Source organism: Vidua chalybeata, chromosome 1 (genome assembly GCF_026979565.1).
Source record: "Vidua chalybeata isolate OUT-0048 chromosome 1, bVidCha1 merged haplotype, whole genome shotgun sequence".
NCBI lineage: Eukaryota > Metazoa > Chordata > Aves > Passeriformes > Viduidae > Vidua > Vidua chalybeata.
The window spans coordinates 34,039,655-34,053,889 of NC_071530.1; the positions used below are offsets into that span (position 1 = coordinate 34,039,655).

The 14,235-nt window shown below is 35.7% G+C and overlaps 1 protein-coding gene across 6 annotated transcripts in view; it reads left to right on the forward strand.

The window, feature by feature from the left end:
- The window catches only part of TAX1BP1 (Tax1 binding protein 1), a 56,505-nt gene that overhangs the window by 26,826 nt on the left and 15,444 nt on the right, over positions 1-14,235 (forward strand). For 4 of the 6 annotated variants that reach the window (XM_053938625.1, XM_053938638.1, XM_053938609.1 and 1 more), the window contains exons 6-10: positions 6,630-6,778; positions 6,917-7,007; positions 8,183-8,368; positions 11,546-11,773; positions 13,081-13,227. In XM_053938625.1, the coding sequence (XP_053794600.1) occupies positions 6,630-6,778; positions 6,917-7,007; positions 8,183-8,368; positions 11,546-11,773; positions 13,081-13,227 (801 nt within the window). The remainder of the gene's footprint in view (positions 1-6,629; positions 6,779-6,916; positions 7,008-8,182; positions 8,369-11,545; positions 11,774-13,080; positions 13,228-14,235) is intronic. The other 2 variants (XM_053938631.1, XM_053938646.1) reach the window with 2 other exon arrangements.

Sequence of the window (14,235 nt, forward strand, 5' to 3'; positions counted from 1 at the left end):
ATATTAATAAAAAAGATTAGTATTCAACACATGAATGATTCTGCAGACAGTATTTTTGCTTGTTGTTGCCACCGTCACAGAAAAAAAAGATATTTGCAAGACACACAGCTTGGCATTAGTCAGTGTTTGCACTCACAGGGAACATGCTGTCCAGCCCCACTCTTTTAGTGTGTACTTATGGTTTATTACCACTAAGTTGTGTTAATAACACCACCCTGTCAAAGCTTGAGATATTGTAGATGAGAGACAAATTCAGTCTTTATTTCGTTTAGGTTGATCTTTTTCCTCGTATCCAAGGCCTGCTTAATGCATTATGTAGTTGTTCTGACAGAATCAGTTTAGAGAAGGGTATAAGTGGCCTTTCCTTTTTCCTGCCCCCAAGTATGAAAGTTTCCTGCCCCCCTCGTTTAGCCTTTTGAAAAGGGTTTGCCATAGGGCTTGCTATATTTTCAGTTAGAGGAAAGCATAGCATTCCTTTGCAGCAGTTTTCATGTCAGTTAAACCATTCCTACTATTTTTTTCCCAGATGACATTAAAATAGTTCTTACTGAGTGTGAAGATTTAACTTAATCTGTTATTACTCTGTGTGGGAATTCAGAGTAAATGCGAAATTATTGGAAATGTTTCAGAAATGTCACATCTTTTTCTTACAACCTTCTGTTAGTGTTTCAGAGTTACTCTGTTTTTACTAGGGTGATGTTCCCTGGTAGCATTCTTTTATTTAGGATTATGCTATATATACAACTTGCAACTCTAGCAATATAACACTGTTAAAATAATGATATAGCTACACATTAAGATTATTTTTTGCTTAAGAAGATGACACATTATACGTGATTACAGAACTGTTTCAGGTTACTTTTAATATTTCAACTTTTCCTTTGGTTTACTTTCGTAAACTGATACTTAATCCGTGTGTTGAATAACATTATTATACTACTTTTATCTGTATATATTTTGCTTTTTAAAAATTGAAGGAAACAAACTTTAAAAAAAAAAGGGAACAAAAGCTTAGTATGTTTTTATTTAGAAAATGATAATATAAATATTTCTAATCTTCATCTTAGACATTATGAATATAAAATGTGTTTAGCTTTGTACATAATAAGAATGTGTTTTGGTCTTTGTGTTCCCAGTTTTGTGTATGCTTAAACCATGTATAAGGTCTGTGGCAGCAATGCACTTGCCTACTTTTAAGATTCAGTCCTACTGTGCTTGTAAGAAGAAGAGAAGCATGTAGTAGTCATTGTGTGTCTTTCATTGGTTATTCCTTTGATAACTCTGCAACCATTCAATTTTGTGAATACTGGTTTTGTGCTTTTGTAGAGAGCAGATGCTTTTGCAGTCATTGGTCTCCCTCTAGTGGGAAGAGGACACTTCTAAACTGATTTCTTTAATGTGACGGTGGTGAGAAGTCTTATTCCTCTGGCAGTTTCTATGTTTAGCTTGAGTCAGAAGCAATGGATTTGAAGACTGCCTTTTCATCTTTTGATCTTGTGAACATTTGAATAGTGTTTTTGTTATGATGCTTGTGTAAATTGATGCAGAAGTGAATTTACTGACTTGATAAACTTGTTTCATGCTTTTTGTAAATTTAGTTTACCATTTAACTTTTTAAAAATGGGCTTATTCATCTATCTGATGGGGAATTTTAATAAGGCATCCATGTAAATTCACATTCTGCTGACAGGTTCTACCTGCACAGTAGCTTTATTTATTAGAGAATTTTATTCAAATATCAGGGATTCATTTTAGCTGGCTTTGGATGCCATTTTATAAGGAGTTTCTCTGCTTAGGTAGTGAAAAAACACTTGTGCAGTGTGATAATGTCAGCAGTATGAGTAAGCAGTGCAAGTGCCCAGTCCAGCCTGAGTGCATAGAAGTAAGTGAATCAGTTGTTTTTTCAGTGTCTCTTTAGACCAGGCTCTGTTTGTACTGTTCATGTGTGCTGCATGTGTGAAGATCTGATGGTAACAAACCATCCAAAAGGCAAACTGCCCCCCAGCCCAAACTCCCCCCAGTTTCATTTAATTTTAGACACAAATTAAACACTCTGAATTTGCTTAGGTTGGTTCCAGCAATTACAACACCCTTAGGTACTATAAGCATCATATGAAGAGAAAACCCTGTTTCATGGTTTTTTTTTTTTTGACTCTTCTCTGTATGAATATTTCTTAAACTGGGCAATTGAAAATTATTTCACTGGAAAATTAAAAAGTAATATGAGATATTCTACAATTCAGATTATGTAGTCATGGAAACGACCTTGCAAAATCAATTGCTTATAGTGAAATTATAGCATGCTTTAAGAAATTAACATTCTGACATGTAAATACATGCTGCAAAATCAGTGTGTAAATGCTTCAGCTGCCTCCTGCAAAAACTTACATGTTTGTAATCTTCATGACAGTAATTGAGTGACTGATGTAACTTAGATGAACTCTTACAGATTTAGTTTTGTAGACCTTAGTTTTGTAGTTTTGATAACTTTTATGATGTTAGTTAAAGGACCAGCACTGTGACATCTTCTATTTTCAAAATAAGACTGACTGCAGTGTTTTTTAGAGCAGTATTTCTATTACAAGTAATAGCCACAAGGATAAAAGCTTAATGCCATTGAGTTTATTTGGAATTGGTTTGCTCTTTATTGAATGCTTAAATTTTTTAAAAAAGAAAAATTACAACTTGAAGTTTCCTTTTGGAACTTTCATGTTGTGTTATGGGCAGACTTGGTTTTGCACTGGCTGCAATGGTGCTATGTTGTGTTAATCATTTATATTCAGAGGTCCTTTAAACAGAGTATGATGTCAGACAAGTGTTTCACATGATTCTGTTGGAGCTGCTGTGATGTCAGTGGTATAAAGAAAAGGCTCCTGCAGATAATCTAAGCCCCCTAAATTCTCTGTATCAAGTATAATGGTTCCTCTGACATTAAATTACATCCAAATAAATCAATTCAGCTGAAAGGTGGTGCTGCTTTTTGTTTATTTGTTTGTTTTTTTTTATTTTATTTTTGTTTTTAAATATATTGCCTTGTATTTAGTGACTTGACTTCTTCACTGTGAGCTGCATAGCTCATTTTTAACTTCTCACCCTTCTCCATTACAGTGTATGCATTCTCAAAAAGTAAAAAAAGGCTGCAGATACTAGCCATTAATCAAAGGTGAATGCTTTAGGCGTGGGATGATTTTGAAAAGGTTGGTAGGGAGCTCTGTGTGTTATGGAAGGGGAAGATGAAGCATAAAAAGCCATGCTGATCATTGCGATGTTGCAAGGTGTCACGAGTGAAAATAGTCTTGGATGGTATTTTTCAAGTATTTTATTCTGTCTGCTGGATCTCTCTCTAATTTCAGCATATTTGAAAAATGTGTTGTTTGTGCTAATTATAGGAAGGGATGTCTACCATTCCATTAATCAGACTGTGCTCAGCAATGTTTTACTGCTGTTGTAAAAATCCATTTGAAGTAAGAAATAAGTAGGGAAAGCATGCTGTTCTTCATTGTTGAACGTGAGGATTTTTGCCATGATTTTCTCTTATAAAAATGAGAATTTAGAAACATTACGGCTATTCCATTCTCAAATGAAAGATTATTAGTCCTTTTGCAGCAGAAATTTATTTATTAAATGGATTTTAAACGTGTTTCAAGGATGACCCCAGGCATGATCTTTGCATATCCTTTAGGTTGAGGTTATAATAGCTTTATGAGGACAGTGTTGCATGGAATTGCTATAAATTTTTTTTTTAAGTAATCAGTCTTAAATCTTCTGCCATTTTAGAATAGTAGTAAAGATTTTGGATATTTCTTCTTATTCCCTATCTGAAGATACATCAAGATTTTCAAAGTGGGATTTTGATTCTAGGGAAATTTACCTTACAACTCATTGAATTTTTGTTGTTTCATTTTACTTATGAGACTCCTAGTAATTACAGGAATTTTTGTTTTGATAACTTCTTTTGCAGTAGTAAAGCTGATTTAAGTAATTTCTGGTTGCTTACTCTTGACCCTTGTGATGCAATTTGATTCCCACTTCCACCCTTACGGCTGTTGCAACTCAAGGGAAGGAGATGGGGGAGCTGCATTTGAACTGGATTAAAAATAACCTTAAACTTGTTGAGTTTTTCAATGAACTGGTTTTTAAACCAGTTCATTGAAATGATTCATGCTCTTGCTGTGCTTTTTTTATTCCTTTGTTAAGAAGGTGGAAGAAAATAAATAATATTGGTAGATCTACCAGATAAGATAAATGAATTAAAGCAATGATTACAGAAAATAATTGTCTTTTTTGTAAGAGGGGTTGTACATGTGTTTATTCTTCCCCTTCAGACTCCTTCTGAACACAGTTGACTTTACCTGTAAAATAGTCTAAGAGCACTCATTTTAAATTTTACAGGCTCTGAAACCACTGTAACCAGTGCATGGGACTAGGGATTGCTACATCTAAATTGAATGACTAAGAATTCTGTAAATAACAAGTCGTCTCTAAAAATTAATCCTTTTTTTTTTCTTTAAAAACTGTAGGCTTTAGTTGTATCTAAACAATTTTATTAGGTGAGAATCTGTTAAGTATGGAACTTTTACATTTTAGTACCATGTCCCTTTAGAATAACTAGCAAAGCAGTATCAATTGTAATGCTGTTTGTGGAGAGAATTTTTTCAGGCTATTAATTCCTTTTAATATATGTTACCTTTGGCAGCCTGTTTGAACTGTTTGTACAGTTTGTATATATAATGTATCAGATTAAATTCTTTTGAAGGCACTTGGGTTACAACAGTTACAGTTATACCAAAGTGGTGTTTAGAGAAAACACAGATATGCATTGAAATAGACTTTTTACTATACTAGGCTTTCAAAACAGGGGCAAGTAATTAGTCTCCACTGCACTAGGGGAGGACAAGCAGTTATAGAGTGTGTTGTTGCTGCTGGTTATATAGCAAGTTTTACTTGGAATACTGACTTTAATTAAAATATCCTGCCCTTGTTACACCAAGTATTTATATTTTTGATTGCAAGAAACTGATAGCTCTTCAAAAATAGAGACCTTATGAAAGTTGTGTGTTATCTTCTCCAATGCTGTTTTTTTAAAAAAAAAGACGGCAAATTCATGATCCCTTGAACTTCTTTTTTATATTAAGACATCAGAAAGCCATTTAGAGTTGAAATAGTAGTAATATATTAGTCCTTTCATGTAGCATATATAACAAAAATTAAAATCTACATGCTGGTTTAGTGTGTAGCAAGTGAGTGAGTCATCATTTGCCACTCCTCAATTCAATACTGCCTACCCCTCAACCCCCTCCCCCCGCCCCCAAAAATCATAATGCTCCAACTTCTGTTTAGTTGCTTGTAAAAGTGAGGCTTAATTATACTTGCGAACAGTGTATCTTGACAATTAATGACTAAAACCAGTCCTCATTATATTTTATTGTACTTAAAACATTGTTTGTTAGGTTGGAATTTGGTCAGTAGGGGTTCTTCATAAAGTCTGGCTGATGTGTTTCTCTTGATGTAACAGTACAGTCTTGTTATTTCAGGGCACTGAGCTTTGTTTAAAAATGAATAGATGAAGTAGTGGTTTAATCTTCCAAATCTAGAGCAGAAAGACAACTTGTACCATAGTAGCTACACAAACACTCCTAAGTTGTGCTGTAGTTAGGTATGTTGGTCAGTCTGTCTTGACCTTGTTTTATACTTTGATTCATATCACTGTCATGGTTGATAATAAGATGAGCTTTGTCATACTTTTGATGTCAGAAAAAGGTGGAATATTATCTCAGTATGTGTGATTTACTTCAGTGTTACTTACTTTTTTCAAGATAATAGTTATATTGAAAAAAAAACCCATTTTCAGGCTTATTTAAGATAACTTGACTTTAAATGGCTGTTTTGCTGCAGTGGAGATGGCATTCAGCTGTCCGTTGCCTTGGAACAATGTGGACATTACTGTAGTTAGATAACAAATGCAATACTTAACAGTGGTTTCCCATCTTGTATTTGTCAGTTTTCTGACAAAGGAATCTATTTTGGGTATTGTCACCATCATCTCTCTCAGCTTCCATAATCCCACAATGGTTGCATGAGCTTCCTTGAGCTATGTGAGACAATCTGTATGTTCTAGCTAGGAGAATGTCATGTAGTAACCAGCTCCAAATCAGAATTTTGTTTTGTTTTGTTTCTCGTTTTGCCTGCAGTTGTCTTTACTGTGGTTTGCTACTGTGGTGTAACTGTCTGGAAAAATGCAAGGTCTTCTTCTTTTTAAGTAAAAGCAAGTACAAAGAGAAATAAAAGTTCTAAAGTTCTTTGTTTTCTAAGCTAGACACTCAGTGGTTTGTTTGCCTAAAGGAAATAGGCAAAAGAAATCTTTGGTAGGCTCTGAGGTCTTTGGTAGGCTCTGAGTAACTGAATGCTTGCATCCAAAAAAAACTCCTTATTGACCCCTTATTAATATATGAACTGTGCATAGCAATATTCAATACATATTTACATATGTATACTTGAAATGGGCTTATTATACATTTTAAGGAAGAGAAGAAATCTAATGGCCGTATTTTGGCATTAATTCAAATAGCATGTTTTATTACTGAAGAATTACATTCTTAAATGGCATCTATTTGCAATTTTTTAAAAAGGAAAATATTCAAGCATCAGAAGATATTAAAAGAGAAAATAATGATTTGAAGAAGAAGCATGATGAGGCTGCTTCAAAAGTTCTCCAGCTTGAAGAAGATATCATGGCTGTTACTCAGAAAGCCATTGCAAAAGAAACTGAGTTAGACAGGTACTTAGTCTTTTGTTCCTTACCTTCCTTATTTTACTTTTTTTCCCCTAAAGATGTTTTTTTAAGCTAACAATATTTATTATATGCATGGATTTTCTTTATTAATAGTTCTGTACCATTAATTTTTCAATGTTTTAGTCTGAAGGACAAACTGAAGAAAGTGATGCTTGAGAAGGAGCAACTTGAATGTGTGTTAAAGACAGAAAAGGATGAAAAAGAACTTTATAAGGTAACTTTATTACATGTACCTGTATACACTGGAAAGAAGTGGTTTGAAATAAAGGTAATAATGTTTTATGGAGAAGTCTAATAAATTGAATTTGTTAAGGAAAAAAGGAAATGGGTAACTTCTGTGAACATATCTTTAAGATAGAGGTGTTCTCATATAAAAATGAATGAGGAAAACAGCATCTGAATTCAACCATGTTATAAAAAGGTCTCTAAGAAGGAGAATGAATCACCAATTTGTTAAAGCTGAGACATAGTAACAAAAAATAATAGATTCTAGTGAGAAAATTCTTTAGTTACACAGTGCATCACCAGTAACTGATCATCTTTAATGCACTTTTTCATAACTAAAATACTTCTTAGTAATTTAAATTCTCTCTCCAGACTTTGTTTTCTAAATCCCTCTTCTTGAGCCTTGTGTATAACACTGAGAAGCTTTAGTAGGTTCTCTATTGCATTGGATTTTACTAGCATGGCTGATTTCTTTTGCTGGTATTGAGAGACACCCATATATAGAATAAAATACACTACCACCCTCCCTCTCCCCAAAGCAGAGAAAACATATGCTAAAATAATGAAATCCTTAGGTTGTGTGAAACAGATCAAGTGTATTTAAAAGATTATTTCTATTCCTAGATTATAAAATCTCAAAGCATCATTTACGAGCAGAGAATCCATTTGTAAATAACACAGATCTTCTCGTCTGAGTGGAAAACACTTGAATGCAGGAGCTATTTTGCATTATTGTAGGCAGAGTTGTTAGAGGTAGTTTGCTGTTGTTGAAAATTAATATTCCTGATGTAGACCTGTTTGCTTAGATGACTGTGGGCAGAAGTTTAATTTCTCTTTGGTTTTCTTCAAGTCATTTCTCTTTTGCTTGTCCTTAGTTGTCCAGCATTTGTGAAGAGAGGAGTGAATCCTGAATAACATAATGTGATGTGGAGAGAAACTTTAACTTCTAGTTGTAGAGTGGAGCTGTTGTTAGGTGACCATGCTGAAAGAATTCCAGCCAGAAAATTTGGGCTGGAGGGCAGTGATAATATCAAATATTTAATTTTTCTCTTTACCAGTTCTAATCTGCCTCAGGTTAGGTTAGAATTTAGTGAGCACATAAATAGATAGGTGAACAGTAGTTCTAACCTGGAAGAAGTTTGACATGTTTTAGCATCATTGCAGATACACTTGAAGAATACAGAAATAGAAAACACCAAACTAGTAAAAGAAATCCAGACGTTTAAGAATTTGGATGCAAACAAAGAAAACATGATATCGTATTATAAAGAGGAGGTTGGCAGATTACAGCTATTAATAGCTGAAAAAGAAAATATGAAGAAAGCTATTTTGCACTCTTCATCAAACAAGGTAAGCAGTATTCAATATAATGGGCCTGATTTGAGTAAACCTATCTAATATTGTATGTGCTTGACAAAAGAAAGGAAGAAGTTGAAGAAATTACCATGGTATAGGCTGAGGCATGAGGATTATGATGTTCTCTGTAGATGCAGAAAATGGTGAAAAGACTGAGATCTGTTCTAGTTTTGCACCTTTTGAGCTTATTGAGGTCTCACATGATGAACTGAAATTAACTATGCGTGAAAAGGTAATTTCTGAGTTCAGTAAAAGTGGTGTGTTCCTGCATTGCTTTTAGCTTCATGCAAAATGAAAGGAGGTTGAGGAAAAAGTGTGTAGAGGGTGATGGAGAAGAAAAGAGGAGACATGGAATGCTTGCTGAAGGACTTGTTAGGTGAGTGTGCTGTTGAGCTACAATGCTGACTGAGAACTCTGCAGTGACAGAAGGGTTTTGAAGGAAGAGGTGCCTTACTGTGCCCTGTGGCAGCAGTGTGGTTAGCAAGCAGTGTGGTGTAACAGGAGAGGGAAATTGCTGAAGAACTCATATTTATGCTGTCCATGGTCCATGTGGGGTTACTTCAGACTTAGTTCTAGTTGAGTGCTACGGATGCCTGTACTGGATTTGTGTAGGTTTTGGTAGCTGAGTGGCTTCTGTGAGAAGCTGCCAGAAGCTTCCCCTGAGAGCCAATACCAGCCAATGCCTGACAGAGCCAATGCCAGCAGGCTCCAAGATGGACCTATCACTGACCAAGGCTGAGCCTGCGGATGATGATGGTAGCACCTCTGGGATAACAGATTAAAGAAGGCTATGGGAGAGGGGAATCTGTGTGAGAGAACTTGCAGCTGAAGAGAAGAGTGAATGCATGAGAGACAGAACTCTGCAGACATCAGGGTCAGTGAAGGAGGGCAAGAGGTTCCAGGTGTTGGAACAGCCCATGGTGAAGACCCTGGTGAGACTGGCTGCCTCCTGCACCCTGTAGAGGACCCCATGCTGGAGAAGGTGGATGTGCCTGAAGAAAGCTGTGACTCTGCACTGGAGCAGGTTTGCTGGTAGGACCTGTGTTGGAGCTGTCTATTCCTGGAGGACTGCACCCTGTGGATTGGATCCTACACTGGAACAGTTCATGCAGAACTGCAGCCTGTGGGAAGGCTGTGTGTTGGAGAAGTTTGTAGAGGAGTGTCTGCGATGGGAGTTACCCTACACTGGAGCAGAGGAAGAGAGTGAAGAGTCCTCTCCCTGAGGAGGAAGGAGCAGCAAAGACCATGTGTGATGGACTGACTGCAGCCTCCATTCCTCATCCTGGCTGTGCTGCTGGAAGAGAGGAGATAGAGAATTTGGGAGTGAAGTTGAACTTGAAAAGAGGGGTTGGGGTCTGGATGTGTTAAGATTTGGTTTTATTTCTCATTATCCTATTCTGATTTGACTGGTAATAAATTAGATTAATTTTCCCCCCAAGTTGAGTCTGTTTTTGCCCATGACAGTAATTGCTAAGTGATCTCTCCCTGTGCTCATCACAACCCACAAGCCTTTTGTTATATTCTCCCCCTTATCCAACTGAGGAGGGGAATTTTGGAGTGGTTTTGGTGGGCACCTGGCATCCAGCCAGGCTAAACCCACAACAGAATAACCATTAGGTGTTTTTTCCTGATGTACATCATCCTCCATTTCATCCAAAAGGAATGCAGTTTCTTTGCCCTGAGATTGTTCTCTGATCTACAGTGTGATAGGCAATAATGAAATTTACTGGGAGTTTTGCTTTACAAATGTGCTCTTGATCCAAATTAGAGAGTCAGTTTAGACATAGCCTTTGAGGCCAGCATGGAAAAGTCAGATTATGCAGGCATCTTTCTGGTGTGTCTTGCCAATCTTCTCATAGCAAAGCAACTTGGATCTCAAAAGACTAGAAATTGTTTTAAAGTAATATGAGTTATGAATATAATATTGAAGTGGAAAAGTAGTGCTGTTGAGAATGGACATAGAGTTTAAAAAGGGCATACTGTCTAGCTTTAAGTTACATCTTGTTGATGTAAAAAGAAAGAAAGTCTCTTCCTTGCTTTTTTGTTTCTGAATGTGTTAAATTAAATTACTACTGTGTTTTATTTTGAAGGGAGTGGATATGTTTCAGTACTGAAGTGACCAAACGTTTATGTAGTTTATTAATCTTAAATTGCTTTTGATATTTCTGGTGGGATCATTAATAGTTTTATCTCACACTGTGAAACTACAGATATTTACTGAAGTATGTTACCAATGTATCATGTGCTGTAAAAATAGCTAGGAGACAGGACTTCAGGGCATTTACTTGTCTATCCATCTTCATAAATGGTTACAAAATGTATTAGTATTCCTCTGGACTTACATGATATTAAAAAAAATTAACAAATAATGGACTAGAGATAGCTAACTTTATGTCTGGACTTAAGAATAAGATGATTATGCCATCAGGGAGCCTGGAGGCAGTGAGTACTTTATATAGTAGCTTCTTTGTTTGTTTGTTTGTTTTTTTTTTTTTTTTTTTTTTTTTTTTTTTTTTTTTTTTTAATTAAATTTATATTTTGTAATCCTGGCCTTCTTGGAGGAGTGAGAGGCTGGTAGTTCAGCTTGGTCAATTGGCTCTTGGCTTGCCCCGTGTGCTTAGTGCTACATGCTGCAGCTTGCTCTTCATTACTATTTGTTCTCTCTTCCCTCTGGAAAGCTTGTTGTGCAAGATCTTGGGAAGTAGAGCTGTGAGAAAAACATCCCAAAGCTGCTTTACAGTGTTTTACATCAACCAGTTGTAAGCACTGTAAAACCTCTTGCTCTGTTGATACTTCCAGTGTGGATGAACTTTGCTTTTGATGCTGGAGTCCTACAGTGATAAGAGCAGAGATGTGGAAAACAGACTTTTTTGACCATACATTTAAAACTGGAGCTGAAATTCCAACAAAAATCCAGAATTTAAACTTCTATTTCATAATGAAACTATTTCACTATGCCTGTATTTCACAGTGAAATAAATTTGCACATCATTGCTGGAAGACAAGTGGGGAAAGTATTACTTGTGTACTGACTTCTTGATTTAGTAGTTTTGCTAAAGCCACCAGGAAAACTTGGTTTTTCTTTCAGATCTTTCTAATCCCTTTACCAACCTTTATTTAAGCTTTGAATTAAAAAATGAGGAATTCGCTTCCATCTCTTCTCTTTCCTAGGATGAAGCAAGTATTTTGAAGGAGCAGCTTCGGAAAGCTGAGGATCAGATTCAGGCTAGCAAACAAGAAGCTGTTCTCATGTCGAAAGAGCTGAGTGATGCAGTAAATGTGCGGGATAAGACAATGGCAGATCTTCACAGTGCACGGCTGGAAAATGAAAAATTCAAAAAGCAACTTGCTGAAGCTTCAGCTGAGCTCAGAAACATCACAACTTTGAAAAAAGAACAGGTAAATTGGCAGTGTTTACTATTGAAGTTTGTCTGTATTAATAAAATCTTTACTGGGAATAAAATAGGTTTCTGGATGATTAGTGAAAATAATTATCAAATTTTCTTTCAGCATTCAATATACTACCTTAAATCAAGAGCATGTTAGCTGATTTGGAAGTTTGGTCAGAAAGATGGTTTCTGCTCTTACTCACATCTACTTCTCCCCACATTATTTTCACAGAATAATGCAGTATCTATGTTATTTTGAATCCTCTCCCTGTCTGAATTCTGTTATGTGAGCCACAGTAGCATTAAATATTAATTCAAATAAGAAAATGTATTGGTAGAAACTTGGGTTGTTTTATAATGTTCTTTTGTTATCGATAGATTCTGTCTGAATTCTTATAAGTCTTTCCAATATTTGTAATCAAAGTTAACTTGCTTGAAGTACTTAAAAGTATAAAAAATATTAATGTAATGGAAACTGTCTTGACTTTAGTCTTGGATAAAAGTATAGTGAGCTAATACATGTTTCATCATTTTGATTAACGTTAGCTTTATCAAGGATCTTCAGTGACTGCAACTGGATTGCATTTATTTGCTACTAGGATTACTGTAATGGTGTAACTGTTTGAAGGAAATATATTGAGCTGAACAGAATTAAAATAGTACTGTAATATTACAACACTCAAAAGAACTATTATATTCAAAATGTCAAAGAATTGCATGGTTTTTTTTTTCCCTACGAGTTCCAGTTGCATACAATGTGTTTTGAAATGTATCATGAAAGAAGTAGCGAGTCATCTGAATGCCTCAAGTTACCAGAAAGTATCCGAGCATGGCCTCTGTCTACTTGCTGGATGTGCTTTGTGTAGCTTGTATATCAGGGTAGTGGCTCAGTGGAGCCACTCCCATGTGAAACCTAGTGAGTGTGAGGGAATAGCTGTGGACTGTGCACTATGTGGCTATACTTGTCCGTAGGATAGCTGGAACACCCCCTGGAAGATGTTCAGTCTTTTCCTATACATTCAGACTTTAGATACACATTAATGAGCTCATAAAATAAGAATCTTCTTTATCTGCCTCTGGTATTATACCAGTGCCTGTTTACGTCCCTCAGTGTGTCCTGCTTGGAGTGAATGAAGCTCAGCACGTATTCTGCCTCTCTCTGTGCTCTACTGCTTGTGCTATTCCTTTCTTTCCCACAAAGAAAATAGGAACTTCAGTACTTACATGGAGCATTATGCTTTTTTAATTGAAAAAAGACTTTTTAGGAAATAATGGTATTTGAACAAAAGGGAGAACAATTTCTATTTTTTTTTTAAGGAAGCTTCAAACGCAGTGGAGCAGGAACTGCGCAGAGAAGTTGAAGATCTGAAGCTTCGTCTACAAATGGCTGCTGACCATTACAAGGAGAAATACAAAGAATGTCAAAAACTTCAAAAACAAGTAAACAAGTTTACAGAACAGGCAGTAAGTAGAATGGGATAAATTGCACTTGCCTTTTGTAACATTTGAAAAACAATATCCTTCTATGAAAACTAATGCTTTTAAAAAGGATTAAAATGTGTGGTAAGCAATGACTTCGCCATTTTCTTTCACAAACCTAGTTGTGAAATTTCTTCTGTGGTTCTCTTTATGTAGTTGTCCAAACCCAGCATAGAATTTATAGTAGCTGGTGTAGAAGCCTAGTAGAGTTTAGATGAACCTATAAGCATCACATTGTTCAAGGAAGAATTTTGAAACTGATGGTGGGAAAATCCATAATTACTACCTCTCTCCAGTACCACCACGAAAAAGCCCAACAAAAAACCCCAAGCCCAAAAGTGGGGAAATAGAGAACTTGAAGTAGGGTTTAAAAGCCAAGTGGAGAAGAAGTCTCCACAACACAGTATGGAATACATACATATTCCATATGTATTTTTTAATCTTATCACTCTTCCAATATCTGTTTCATAAATAAATGAATCTTTTTGAATGATGATATAAGTCTTAGGCCACCTACTAACTGAACCTGTCAGCCAACTTCAGACAGATTTGAGAGCAGAGTTCTTCAGAATTTTGTAAAAATTAGAGTTGGAGAGGAGCTCAAACAGGAAAAGGCCTATGCACAGTGGCAAGATGCGCAAATATGAATCCTTAAGAAAACCAGACTTAAGTATTTCTCTTATCCACAGAACATTGCATAAAAAAACTCATCTTCTCATCCAGAAGGTCAATAGTGAATGAGGTGTCATATCAGAACATCTATACCTTTTCCTTAAAAATCTTCCTTATCTTTGACAATTTTGTACATCTTACAGCAAACACCAGATTTCATTGTTTTTGATCCAGAAGTCCAGCAGACATTTCTAATACAGACTCTATTTTTCTAATGGAGTATTAGATTTAAGTTAATGAATTAAAGTGTAACTGATTCTCTAGGAAATGAAATTTTTCTAATAATTTGCTTAGAAATTACTCTTTCTAGGGAAAAAGACC